The sequence below is a fragment of the Microcebus murinus genome, chromosome 27 (genome assembly GCF_040939455.1).
Source record: "Microcebus murinus isolate Inina chromosome 27, M.murinus_Inina_mat1.0, whole genome shotgun sequence".
NCBI classification, from domain to species: Eukaryota; Metazoa; Chordata; class Mammalia; order Primates; family Cheirogaleidae; genus Microcebus; species Microcebus murinus.
Genome location: NC_134130.1, coordinates 17542579 through 17557131, shown reverse-complemented (window position 1 = coordinate 17557131; position 14553 = coordinate 17542579). Strand labels below are relative to the sequence as shown.

The window sequence follows — 14553 nt, the reverse complement described above, 5'->3', positions numbered from 1 at the left end:
AAAAGACATTTTATGAACAAATAAGAAATTATAAACTATCTTTACAAAATATCATTTCCATGCTTATGAAGAAGATTGTTGCTTATAAGCTGGAACTTACAGAAAACTGTAAGATTATGAATGCATGTACCTGAATAAGTAGGTGATCAAAACAGAAAATTCTCCCACTACATAGTGAGCTTCTTGAGGACAGGAACCTATCCTATTTTTGTACATCCAACAGGAAGAAGAGAAAGTGCTCACTAAATGTTTCCTTGCTGAATGAAGCCTAGTATTATTAGCTGTCTTAACTAATAAAAATTTTGGATAAGAAACCTATAATTTAAGTTATAATGATAAAAGGGCCATTTATATATGAGGCTTTTTTTTTAAACATCTAATTACACCTTTAAGCAATGTTATGATTCAAAAACGCACTCCATGTCCCCATATCACAATTCTCAGTAATGGTATGATAGAACTGATTTTAGGAAGCCCAAAGAGCAAAACACAAATGGATACTATCAAAAACTAACACAATACAATTTAAAATATATAATTAAGGTCTCTAGGTTAGAAAATAACATTGTATCAAGTTTAGTTGACTTGTTTCAAAAATTGTTCTGAGGTTATCTAAGAAAACTATATCAGGGAATACAAACTGAAGCATTTAGGAGTAAAGGACCAGTATCGTGCATTAATTACTCTTAAAAGATTCCAAAAATAAGTATTATACAAATCCAACATACATGTCAGAGAAAAAAGAGAGAAAGCAAATATAGAGAAATACTAACATCTGGAGAATCTGATAAGGAACATACAGAAATCCTTTGTATTATTTTTATAACTAAGATAGTATCTAGAACAATGTCAATTTAGATAATCAAAAAAGAAAAGAATTATATTATGAAAATGTTTAAAAACAATCACAATAACTATAATGCAAAAATCTATATCAAAATATCTACTTGAGTATGGCAAGAAATAAACTTCCATTTCTTCCTTGGGGGGCAACATACATCTGAAATTCCATATCAGAAATGACTAAATAAACTTCTTTGAACTTAAACATAGATTTCCAAGTATGGAATTTATCCCATTACCTCTAATACCCACAATGACTCAATTTGAATCTTAATATACAATCAGATCTTAGAGAAAAGAGAAACATAAAACATTAAATTGAAAATAATGTAAGAGTAATATTATCAGTCTTGTGATGCACATACATTATCATTAGAGAATCTGGTCAGTCTTCTTGCCTTAAACTCATTTAATTCTGAATGAAATACAAATAATTAGGAAGTATTATAAGGTAAAGAACATAAATAATCTGTTATCCTCTTTGTCAATTCAATGAATAATCACCACCAGGGATCTTTAGGATGCTACAGAAAAACTGTCCACTCTAAAAAAGTATATGGAAAATTAAGATGTATTAATAAAAAACCTTTTTTCATGTCAAAAAGCATGATCAAAGTTATTACTAACAAAATATACATGTTATCAAAGATTGTAAAGTTTAACACAGAACTCAAGACAGAAGAAAGCATATCCTTACCCTATAGGGAAATCAACATCATCACCATGAGCTGTCATGTGATAAAGTCCAAATTTAGCCAATTTAATATGTCCCTACAATAATAAAGAAGAAAAATCACCATGAAATATTTTAGTATAACTGGAGTGAAAAATCATCATTATATATAAGGAAGGCAACCATTATATAACACTGTTTTATTAAAATATTTTTGATATTAATAAGCACTATTAAAATTTTATAAAATAACATTAAATTTAGTCATAACTATCTACCAATATTGTCTGCTTCATACTTATTATATGTACACATATATGTGTGCATATATGCATATCCATATATGTATGCATATACATACATATCACATACATTTCAGAATGACAAATCACATTTTTCTTAAAAATTTTTGCCGTTTCTGTTATGTAGTAGGCTTTTTGACCAAGCAAAAAAGGCAAATGTTCTCATTTGTCTTGAATCCATGGTTAGAATGTTTTGTGGTAATTTCACAGAAGAATTTTTTTTCAGGGAGTTGCAAGTCCATTCATAATGTTATAATTTAACTGTGATGAGAATTCTTAAAAAGAAGGGTCCAAAATCATCAAGACTTTGGTGAATCCTCTAGATTTCCAGTAAATTTTTATATTGTTTGAAAACAACAATTTTCATAAGTATGAAGTTCTTGTCTTTTAATTTTAATAGATTTAGAGAACACAAGTATTTTGATACATGTATCAATTGTATCATGCTGAAGTCAAGACTTTCAACATATTCATCCCCAGAATAGTGTACATTGTACCTGATAGGTAAGTTTTAATCCCTCACCTGCCTCCCACCCTCTGCCCTTCTTAGTTTTCAATGTCCATTACACCACTTTATGACCATATATATCTCTCATTTAGCAGCCACTTGTAAGTGAGAACATGTGTTATCTGGTTTTCCATTCCTGAGATACTTCACTTAGGATAATAGTCTCCAGTTCCATCCAAGTTGTTGCAAAAGACATTATTTTATTCCTTTTTATGACCGAATAGTACTTCATGGTGTGTATGTATGTATGTGTATATATATGTATACATGTGTATACACACACGCACACACAAACACACACATTTTTCTTCATCTACTCATCAGTTGATGGGCAGGTAGGTTGATCCAACAGCTTTGCAATTGTGAATTATGCTCAACAAACTTTTAGGGCAGGTGTCTTTTTGATAACATGACTTCTTTTCCTTTGGGTAGATTAGATACCCAGTAGTTGGATTGCTAAATGGTAGGTCTACTTTTAGTTCTTTGAGGAATCTCTATGCTGTTTTCCATGGAAGTTGTACTAGTTTATATTCCCACTGTGTACAAGTGTTCCCTTTCACTACATCCATGGCAAAATCTATTGGTTTTTGACTTAATGGCGATTCTGACAGGGATAAGGTGGTATCTCATTGTGGTTTTAATTTGCATTTCCCTGATGATTAGTGATGTTGGGCATATTTTCCATGTTTTTTTGCCATTTGTATATATTCTTTTGAGAAGAGTCTATTCACGTCTTTTGCCCATGTTTTGACTGAGTAGTTACCTTGCTCATTGGTTTGAGTTCTTGTAGACTGTGGACTTTGTAGACCATTAGCTTGTTTTTGGACTTACAGTTCACAAATATTTTGTTCCATCTGTAGGTTGTCTATTTACTCTGTTGAGTCCCATTTATTTATTTTTGTAGTTGCTGTACTTGCTTTTGGGGTCTTAGTCATACCTTCTTCACCTAGCCCAATGACCAGAAGAGTTTTTCCTACATTTTCTTCTAGAATTTTTATGGTGGCAGATTTTACATTTAAGTCTTAACCAATCTTGAGTTAGTTTTTGTATATGGCGAGAGAAAGGGATCTAGTTTCACTCTCCTATGTATGGCTATCCAGTTTTGCCAGCACCATTTATTGAATAGGGGACTTCCTTTCCCCAGTGCATATTTTTGTCTGCTTTGTCAAAAATCAGTTGGTTGTAACTACATGGCTTTATTTCTGGGTTCTATATTATGTTCTATTGGTATGTGTATTTACCTTTATACCAATACCATGCTATTTCGGTTACTATAGCCTTGTAACATAATTTAAAGTCAGGTAATTGTCAAGATTTGTTCTGTTTGCTTTAGATTGCTTTGCCTGTTCAGGTTCTTCTTTGCTTCCATATAAAGTTTAAGATTGTTTTTTCTAGATCTATGAAAAATGATGCTAGTATTTTGATGGGAATTGCACTGAATCTGTAAATAAACCACTTTGGGCAATATGGACATTTTAACAATGTTGATTCTTCCAATCCATGAACACAGGATATTTTTCCACCTGTTTGTATTATCTATGATTTCTTTCATCAGTGTTTTGTAGTTCTTGTAGAGGGCATTTTATTTCTTTCCAGCTACTGTAAATGGTATTGAGGCCTTGATTTGGCTCTCAGCTTGACTGTTATTAGTATACAGAAATGGTACTGATTTGTGTACATTGATTTTTTTAACCTAAGACTTTGCTGAATTCATTTATCAATTCTAGGAGTCTTTTGGCAGAGTGTTTAGGGTTTTCTAGATACAAGATCATATTGTCAGTAAACAGGGATAGTTTGACCTCTTCTTTCCTGATTTTTATTCCCTTTATTTCTTTCTTTTGCTAGATTGCTCTGGCTAGGACTCCCAGCATTACGTTGAATGTAAATGGTGACAGTGGGCATCCTTATCTTGTTCTAGGTCTTATGAGGAATGTTTTCAACTTTTCCCCATTCAGTATGATGTTGGCTGTGGATTCATCATAAAAGGCCTTTATTTTGAGGTGTGCTCATTCTATGCCTAGTTTATTGAGGGTATTTATTTATCATGAAGGGAGAGTGCTGAATTTTGCCCAGTGCTTTTTCTTCTTCTGAGATTATCATGTGGTTTTTGTTTTACATTCTTTATTTGGTCAATCACATTTATTGATTTGCATATGCTGAACCATCTTTGCATCAATGGGATGAAACTCACTTGACCATGGTAAATTATCTTTTGATGTGTTACTGAATTTGGTTTGCTAGTATTTTGTTGATGAGTTTTGCATCTGTGTTCTTAAGGGATATTGGTCTGTGGTTTTCTTTTTGTGCATCCTTTCCTAGCTTTGGTATGAGGGAGATACTTTGTAGAATGAGTTAGGGAAGATTTCCTCCTTCTTGATGTTATGGAATAGTCTCAGCAGCATAGGTGTCACTTCTTCTTTGTAGGTCTGGTATAATTCAGCTGTGAATCCATCTGGGTCAGGGACTTTTTTTGTTAGATTTTTTATTATTGTTTCAATCTCGCTACTTGTTATTGGTTTACCTGGGATATCTATTTCTTCCTAATTCAAGTTTAGACAGTTGTGTGTTTCCAAAAATGTATCCATTTTCCCTAGATGTGTGTGTGTAGAGGTTTTCATAGTAATCATGGTTGACATTTTGTATTTCTGTGGTATCAACTGTAGTGTCTCCTTTTTGATTTCTGATTGAGCTTATTTGAATCCTTTCTCTTCTATTTCTTGTTAAAAAGAATCGATAGACCACCTGCTGCTTTGTCTTTTCAAAGAACCAAGTTTTTGTTCTGTTGATTCTTTGTATTGCCTTTTTGGTTTCCACTTTGTTTCTTTCTGTTCTGATCTTTGTTTCTTTTCTTCTGCTAGCTTTTCGGTTTGGTCTGTTCTTTTTCTAGTACCTTCAAGTGTGGCAATAGGTTGTTAATTGTTGTCTTTCTATATTATTGATGTAGGCATTTAAGGGTATGAAATTTTAGCACTGGTTTTGCTGTATCCTAGAGATTTTTGGAAGCTTGTTTCATCTTTGTCATTCAATTTGAAAAATTTTCTGATTTCCATCTTGATTTCATCATTGACCCAAGGATAGTTCAGCAGCAGGTTCTTTAATTTCCATGAATTTGTGTAGTTTTGAGAGTTCCTCTTGGAATTGATTTCTAGTTTTATTCCACTGGTCTGAGAAGATACACTATGATTTTGGTGTTTCTGAATGGACTTGTTTTGTGGCCTAATATATGATCTATCTTGGAAAATGTCCCATGTATTGCTGAGAACAATGTATATTCCACAGTTGTTAGGCAGAATATTCTGTAAATGTCTGTTAGGTTCATTTCTTCTAGAGTTCCATTTAAGTTCAGTGTTTCTTTCTCAATTTTCTGCTTTGATGATCTATCCAGTTCTAACTGTGGAGTTTTGAAGTCCCCAGTTCTTATGATATTTCTGTTTATTTCCTTCCTTAGATCTAGTAGAATTTGTTTTATGAATCTGGGAACTCCTTTATTAGGTGTATATATATTTAGGACTGCTATATCTTCTTGTTGAATTGCTCCTTTTATCATTATATAATCACTTTTTTTTTAACCATTGTTGATATGAGGTTAGCTACTTCTGCTTGCTCTTGGTTTCTATTTATGTGAAATATTTTTTTCCAATCCTTTACATTGAGTCTATGAGAATCTCTGCGAGTTAAATGGGTTGCTTGGAGACAGCACACATTTGGGGTTTTAAAAAAATTAATTTGGCCGGGCGCTGTGGCTCACGCCTGTAATCCTAGCTCTTGGGAGGCCGAGGCGGGCGGATTGCTCAAGGTCAGGAGTTCAAAACCAGCCTGAGCAAGAGCGAGACCCCGTCTCTACTATAAATAGAAAGAAATTAATTGGCCAACTGATATATATATAAAAAATTAGCCGGGCATGGTGGCGCATGCCTGTAGTCCCAGCTACCCGGGAGGCTGAGGCAGAAGGATCACTCAAGCCCAGGAGTTTGAGGTTGCTGTGAGCTAGGACGCCATGGCACTCACTCTAGCCTGGGCAACAAAGCGAGACTCTGTCTCAAAAAAAAAAAAAAAAAAAAATTAATTTATTTTTATTTTTGGGGGGAGGGGGATAGAGTCTCACTCTGTTGCCCAAGTGAGTGCCATGGTATCAGCCTAGCTCACAGCAACCTCAAACTCCTGGGCTCAAGTGATCCTCCTGCCTCAACCTCCTGAGCAGCTGGGACTACAGGCATGCACCACCATGCCTGGCTAATTTTTTCTATTTTTAGTAGAGATGGGGTCTCACTCTTGCTCAAGCTGGTTTTGAACTCCTGAGCTCAAGCTACCCTTTGTTTTTTGTTTTTTTTGTAAATGCATTCAGGCAATCCATAACTTTTAAGTGGGCATTAAGAACATTTTATTCAATTGTAGTACTAAAATTAGAGATAATGTTCTGGTCTATCAAGTTGATTGTCACCCAGTTGCTTTTTTTTCTCCCTTGTGTTACTGGTTTATAAGAGCTGTGAGTTTAACTTGCAGGTGTTTACACACTGGTGGATATTGATTGTTCATTTCACTTATGGAACACATCTAAGTATTTCTTGAGGTCAGGTCTATTAGTGATAAATTCCCTGAGTGTTTGCTTGTCTCAGAAAGACTATTTCTCCTTCATTTATGAAACTTAGTTTTGAAGCATACAAAACTCTTGACTGACAGTCATTCTGTTAAGAAGACTAAAAGTGGGATCCCAATCACATTTGGCTTGCAAAGTTTCTGCTGAGAAGTCTGCCATTAGTCTGATGGGTTTTCCTTTGTAATTACTTGATGCCTTCATCTCACAGCTTGTAGAATTTTCTCCTTCACTTCATCTTTGGCCAGACTGATGAATATGTGCCTTGGTGATGTCCTATTTGCCATGAATCTTCCAGGTGTGATGATCTTCTTGTATTTAGATGTCTAAATCTCTAGTAATACCAGAGAAGTTTTCCTCAATTATTCCCTCAATTAGGTTTTCCATGCTTTTTGCTTTTTCTTCTCCCTGAGGGATACCTATGGTTCTTATATTCATTCACTTAATGCCATATTTCTTGGAGAGACTATTATTCTTGATTTTTTTTCTACATTTTTGACTGGGTGAATTAGAAAGCCTTGTCTTTGAGCTCTAAAATTCTTTCTTCTTCTTGGTCTAGTCTTTTATTAGTTTCTACTATACTTTCGAATTCCCTAAATTACTCTTTCATTTCTAGATGTTCTGTCATATCTTTTCTTATATTATCTATAACTTTGATGAATTTTTCATTCGTGTCCTGAATTGTTTTTTGAGTTTCCTTGTGCTAGTTTCCAACTTTCTCATCAATCCCATTGCTCTTACTTGCCATCCATATTTTAAATTCCACATCTGACATTTCAACAATTTCCTTTTGATTGGAGTCCATTGCTGGAGACCTATTTGGTCCTTTGGGGATGTCAAAACAGCCTGTTTCTTCATGTTGCCAGAGTTCTTATGCTGGTTCCTTTTCATCTGAAACTTCTTCTCTCATCTCCAGACAGATAGCTTTGTGATAAACCTGTTCGCTTCCCTAGGAACTCTGTTGCTCAGTGAAGAGAAAGAGATGTACCTCAAGATACACTTGAGTCCTACTCCAGAAGACTGACCATGCAGCAGAGTGGTGGATGTACTGTAAACCTTTAACACTGCTGTTTTTCTGCATCTCCCCATTCCTCTGAGGCTGTCATGGGCAGCGGGCACACGTGTGCAGTGTAAGCGTTCTCCCTGCCGAGGGCTGATCCTGGCAGCATTTGCCAGTATGCAGTGATGGGTATACGGAGCATGGGGGTGTGAGTGTTCACCCCACTCAGCTTACAGGCATCTGGGGCCATGGCTGTACTCTCTCTCTGGGCCCTGCACCAGGTGTGGCTGGGTATGGCTGCCTAGGAGGCAGCAGTAGGTGCCAAATCCATGGGCGCTTGCTATGTCCAGGTCCCTGGTGGTGTTGGGGGTGTCCGGCACCCACCTAGCATCCCTGCTTCCTTCCTGGCCCAGCAAGGGTGATGAGGAGGCAGCAGCAATGTATTTGACTCGTGGGCAGATGTAGCACTTCTCGGGCTGAGACCTCAAAATGGCATGAGGTATAGTACCCTAGGTTTGTAAGTCAGCTGTAGCCTGTCCCTTCTATCTGCAGTAATGCTGCTACAGTCTCCAGTCAGCTCCCTGTGTCAGTCAGTGGCCTGCTTTGGGCCAGGGACCTTCCCAGAGCTTCAACTGCAATGTCCCTGGAAAAAGCATGGAGCCCCAGGTTGTCTCCTCTGTCCCTTCCCCACATGTGGGTGCCTTCTCCATGCACCTCAGATTCTGTTGCATGGGTTGCCCCGCTTTCTTCTCCTTCACTTTTGGTGCCTCCCATCACCTCTCTGTTGTCTAATTCTCTATCTTAGACAACTGATCTGAGTGTGCATATCTACTGACCACTTTTGATCCTCTGCATGAGGGAAGGGAGTGCAGGCTGCTTCCAATCTGCCAGACTGGTCCCTCTCCCCAAAGTATGAAGTTCTTAATAAAAAGCAAATATAAATTTTATGCCTTAAGTTCTTGTCTTTTAGATGTTTAGGGCTTTAAAAAGATTAAATTGATTTTTATATTGGCTTATCTTCTGCTCAATACCTTTATTTCCCAGTATTACAAAACATTTGTATTTGAGCACCATAGTGGGTGCAGGGAGGGAATACCTCTAACCCTTCGTAGGGAAAGGCAAAGATATACAATGTAACCCAAAGGTCAAAATAAGAAAAAAAAAAAACAACTTTTATCGGGTGGTGGGCAGATGGGAGTGGGGAGGAAGGGAAGGATATATACTTACAAAATAGGTGCAATGTGCACCACCTGGGGGTAGGACACACTTGATGTTTTGGTTAGGCGGGGGGCAGGGGGAGGAATGGCAGGAGCAATATATGTAACCCTAATAATCTTTGTACCCCAATAATGTGATAAAAGGAAAAAAAAAGAAATAAACAGGAAAAAAATTGAAAAAAGAATTTATATTTAAAAAAATAGTTTAGATTGGTTATGGCAATGATTCTTTACTGTCATAAATCTGAAATAATGAGCACCATTTTTTCTTTTGTGATTTTTTAACATCATAGGGTAACTGTACTGAACTGAAAAGAATCAGACAAGGATAATCCTACTAATATAGAAAATACATGCCCAAGAAGAAATCTCCCCAAAGCTGTTTTTATATGTGTATGCAAAATAATGAAATTATGATTATTTCTGAAAATATATCACCTTGCTATCCATAATTCTCTTAGAAGGGTTTACTAGTTTATTAATCCTCATAAGATTTCCAAACAGAAAAGAAGCACTCTAATAGAAAAGGGAGCTAGGTATGAACAGACGATAATTAAGAAGATAAATGGACAAGGTAAGAAGAAAGAAGAAAAAGAGGAGAAAACACAGTGCAGTTGCACTTATGAGACTACCATTCTATTTAAACAGAGCAGCTGTCTTAAAATGTAAGAAAATTCAGAGAAACGGTAGGCTAGAAAGCCATAGTGTATATCCTTTAGAGCCTTAGAAAAAAGGAGTGAAGGAATAAAACAAAACAGAAAATGAATCTCAGGGGAAAAATAATCCATGTGAAAGATATATAGATTCCAATAATTTAAAGACTGTTGGATTATCAAGAAACATAATTATATCACTTTCATAGTCTTTTAAATTAAGAATATTCTTAAAACATATTCTATGTTTCTTCTGATTGAGTAGGACATTATTACATTATTTGACGATTACCTTTTGGTCCAACAAGATATTATGAAGAGACAGTGCCCGGTGTACTATACCATGTTTGTTCATATACTGCAAGCCTTGAAGTACCTCAAATGCTATGCACAAAACTTTTGAATAGCTACAAAGAAAACAAAAAGTAAAAGATCAATTGCAAAGCAGATATAGAACGTGTTTTAAAGAGTAAAACATTCAAAACATTCGAAGACATATTTTTATTGTTCTTCAGAGAAAATAGAATCTGGACATTGTCTAAAATATCCACTTATACATATTTTAGATTTTCTGATTATAACACAATTGATCTGACAAAGATCCTACAGTTTTCTAAAGGCTACTCTAATAGTGTATTTGTTCTTTCCAAGAAAGGACTTTAATTTTGGTGGTGTGTTTTATTTATTAATATAGTAAAGTACAAATGACCTATGGTAGATTTGGCTTTGCCAAATTATCAGGAAAGTATCAGACATACAGGAGAACTAAGTCAATGAAAATCATCTATTATGCTCAATACAAAATACAGAAGCCCCTGAAAAATAGCTACAATATATTTTATAATATGTAGACATTAGCTTGTTTTTTCTATCAGTCATAAAGCAACCTCTGGCAATTTATTTAAATATTCCTCTTTAGTTCTCACCCTGTCCTCTCTAAGCCATCCTCCACACACCTGATTCTTTTCTCTTTTTCCCTTCTCTCTCTCACCATCTAATTTTTTAAAATCAAAAGTCATTGTTGTAGGAAGTTAGAAATAACATACAGAAAAGTATGAGAAATTAATTCAAACCCAAACCCTTCAAACCACCAATATTAATATTTTGGTATAGATTTATTTTCTATTTTATTTTTAAAAACTGAATTAATCAGTAAATTCAGGTAACCACTAAAAGTAATTTTTAAAAGAGCTATAAACAACAAACCAAATAATAGGGATAATATCATAAAAAAATGACAGAATAGAAAACAATTAGTGGATTTTTAACCCAGATGTATGAACAATTTTATTAAGTGTAAATGGCCTAAATTCACCAATTAAAAGATAAGGATTTTCAGATTTGATAAAAATTAAAACAACTATATTCAGTCTATGAGGGTCTCACATTAAATAAAAAACAGGTTAAAAGTAAAAGGATGGAATACTATTAATAGATTGTCATGGGCTTGGGTAGGGGATGGGGGTGGATTATAAGAGTATGAGAAAATGTTATGGGGTGATGAAACTTTTATTTTTGATTTTGATGATGGTTACATGCCTTTGTTTATCAAACTCATTAAACTGTATACTAAAAAGGGTACCTTTTAAGGTATGTACATTATACCTCAATAAATCTGACTTTAAAAAATGAGTCGAATATAATTTTTAAAAAAAATAATTATTGCAACCTGACTCCCTCCCTTAACTTGAAGCCATTAGAAATAATCATAAATAAAAGCTAAAATCTCCCTATTCCCTCTCCTGCTAGTCTGACTTATCAGACATAATTATCCTTAGCAGTTTTTGTTTTCAATTCTTCTTGTGGTTATTAGACTTTTATTTTATTAGTCTTATCATTAACTCTTCAACATGCAAGATGTTACAGTTAACTTATTTTTACAACTTTTCCATTTTTCTTCCCAAACTTATTTTATTAGTTATAATATTTTTACATATCAAAATTTTGTAAGTTAGATAAAAGAAACCTACACTCCTTTCTTGAAGGCCAAACAAACAAGTAAATAGATAATATGACATATAGTGATTAAGTGCCAATGAAAAAAATTCAGCAGGGAAGATATACAGTGTGATTATGGAAGGCTTCACTGAGAAGATGACATTTACGTAGAAATCTAAAGAAAGTGAGAAAGGTATGCAGCTCTCTGAGAAATGTATGATTCAGGCAGAAGGCACAGCAAGCAAGTCCTGAATGTTCAGCAGCCCAAGAAAGTGCAATGAGGCCACAGCACATGTGGGAGAATGAGCAAAGGACAAAGCTTAGGAGATAAGCTCAGACAGGTATCAAGGAGTCAGATGATGTAAGGCATTTTAGGCCATTGTAAGGCCTTTGGCTTTTACTCTAAGATGGGACGTGATTGGCACACTGCCATACTATGATTAATAAATATTCAGTGTGGAACTAAGCAGAGGAGGAAATATAAACCCAGGCCACTTCAATCCTAGCTCTCGAGAGAAACTGTTTCAGTCACCAGGCTTTAATGGATATTATAACTTTATAAAGATAACTCTATCCATGAAGATTAATATCAGCTACCATAATTTTTTCTCCCTTTATTTTATTTCTTTTTTGTTTAGTTAGAATACAACCTTGAGAAGTTGTTTCTTATAGGGAGCATGGGTAGGACATTTTAAAGCATGGCATATCTGAAAATGTCTTATAAATTCTTGCCATTAAACTTGGAAAGAATTCCTCCATTGACTTATAGCATTCTTCATTAATGGTGAGAAGTCTTGTCTTAGCACAACAGTCTGATTCCAATTTTGTTGTAGATACCATTATCCCTTCCTGAAAGCTTTGGGGATTTTTTACTTTATGCTTAGAGTTATAAATTTCAGCCCAATATATCTAAGATGTGGGCACATTTGTGCTAGTCAGCATAAGGCGTGCTCCTCTAATCTGAAGACTCGCATGATCCATTAACAGAGAAACAAGAAAAACTGACTTGTTATGTCTTAGATTATTTTCTCTATCTTTAAGCAAGTTGGATCTCTCTTCTGTGAAGTATGTGTGAGAAAGGAGGTGAGGGGGAGTTACACACACACACATACACGGGGAGGGGGAGAGAGGGAGAGGGGGGAAGAGAGAGAGAGAGAGAGAGAGAGAGAGAGAGAGAGAGAGAGAGAGGAGAGAGAAGAGGAGAGAGAAGAGGAGAGAGAAGGAGAGAGTATTAAACCAGATTATTAATTTTCCGGGATCTCTCTTCTGTACGCTAGTTGTTCCTTTTCAATAATACTGTTCTTTGGTTATGGATACATCATTCTTTTGAGTATCTCTGAGGATAGTTAGAATTCTTTTAATTCTGGAAACCAAGAAGAATATTATCTTAATTTCTTCTGTGATGAGTCCCCACCCCCTAATCCCAGGCTGTTTTTCTCAAACTTTTTCCCCCTCAAATATCTGATAATCCAATCCCTGGTTGTCAGTCATATTTTAAGTAAAGCAATAAATTGACATTCCCCATGATGTACATAAAAAGGAAGCAATGATGGTTACTATTTATAAAGAATGCTATTTAAATTGACCTGTAAGCTATTCCTCTTTATCTAATATTGATAGTTTCTCTCATATTAAAGTGCCTTTTCAGTCAGTCTTAAGCAAACAGGGAATGTGTAAAATGAGCACAATTTGGGATAAACAGAGTTTTCATAAGCATCTTAAAAAATAAACCAACTGTATAAATGGCAAAATCCCAAACTTTAAAACAAATTTCATTTGTAACCTATCAGCAGTTAAAGAGGTAAGTATTTTAGGTAAAAGCACGATTACACTGAAATATGTACATAAGAAGAAAGCAAACCTTTCCCCCTTAAAAACAAAAACTTTCCTTGGGATTAAAAAAATATAAACCTAGCTTTATGAGCTTCTTTGGCTCTACAAGTCAACTTTAAAGTAACCTCTCTTGCTCTTATTCTCTGTGTCTCTGCCTCTCATATACATACACGTTCGCAGAATCTTAAAAACTAATGCCATATTCATCTGTGACACTAGAGGACCTCAGCTGCATACTACTTGAACACAGGTAGCTTTCTTAGGAAATTAAAACCAAAGCTTTAAGGGAATTTTTTTATTAAACCAGTTCTGAAACTGTTGAACACAGAAGACTGCATAATCTACTTTCTATACTGGGCTTTTACTAATTAATTATAAGATACTAGACAGATATTAGTCTTCCATGTCAAAAAGCACATTCATGTTAAAAATGAGCTAATGAATATATATACAAAAATAATTTTTAAAAATTCAAACATATAAAAAAAGTTAAAGCTCATGACATACCCTTTCTAGCTATTACTTGAGACTACATGTCAGTGATAGTTAATGGACTCAGTACTCTTCAGTTGAAATCAGACAGTAAATCATATTTGCTTTTCTGCCTTTTTGTACTTTTATGATTTAATTTTAAGGTACATAAAAGAAAAATTATGGTATTTTATATAATGAGGAGAAAGAATCAGTATTTGTAGAATTTTGTATACATACTTGTTTTCAAAGCTATATTCTTTAATATTGCCAAAAACTTTGATCATGAAATCTTTTTAAAGTAGCTAGTACAATTATAACTCAACAGCAAGGTAAAACTATCACAGGTCCAGTAATAGCTAACATATTACAGTTTAATTGAATATGGATGCTATAAAGGGGATTTTAGGATTAAGAGAATGGAATTCACATAATTAAAAAAAAATTGGCAGCGCACAACATTCTACACAATATTCTACACAATTCCCAAGTCAGAATCTTGTTAAAATGGGAAAGCCATC

General features: G+C 34.8%; 1 protein-coding gene across 2 annotated transcripts in view; it reads right to left on the bottom strand.

The window, feature by feature from the left end:
• TBCK (TBC1 domain containing kinase) overlaps nucleotides 1-14553 on the bottom strand; it is a 134176-nt gene that overhangs the window by 94322 nt on the left and 25301 nt on the right. For both annotated transcript variants that reach the window (XM_012779027.3, XM_020284513.2), the window contains exons 4-5: nucleotides 10083-10197; nucleotides 1541-1614 (exon numbers count right to left, since the gene is read on the bottom strand). In XM_012779027.3, coding sequence (XP_012634481.1) covers nucleotides 1541-1614; nucleotides 10083-10197 — 189 coding nt within the window. The remainder of the gene's footprint in view (nucleotides 1-1540; nucleotides 1615-10082; nucleotides 10198-14553) is intronic.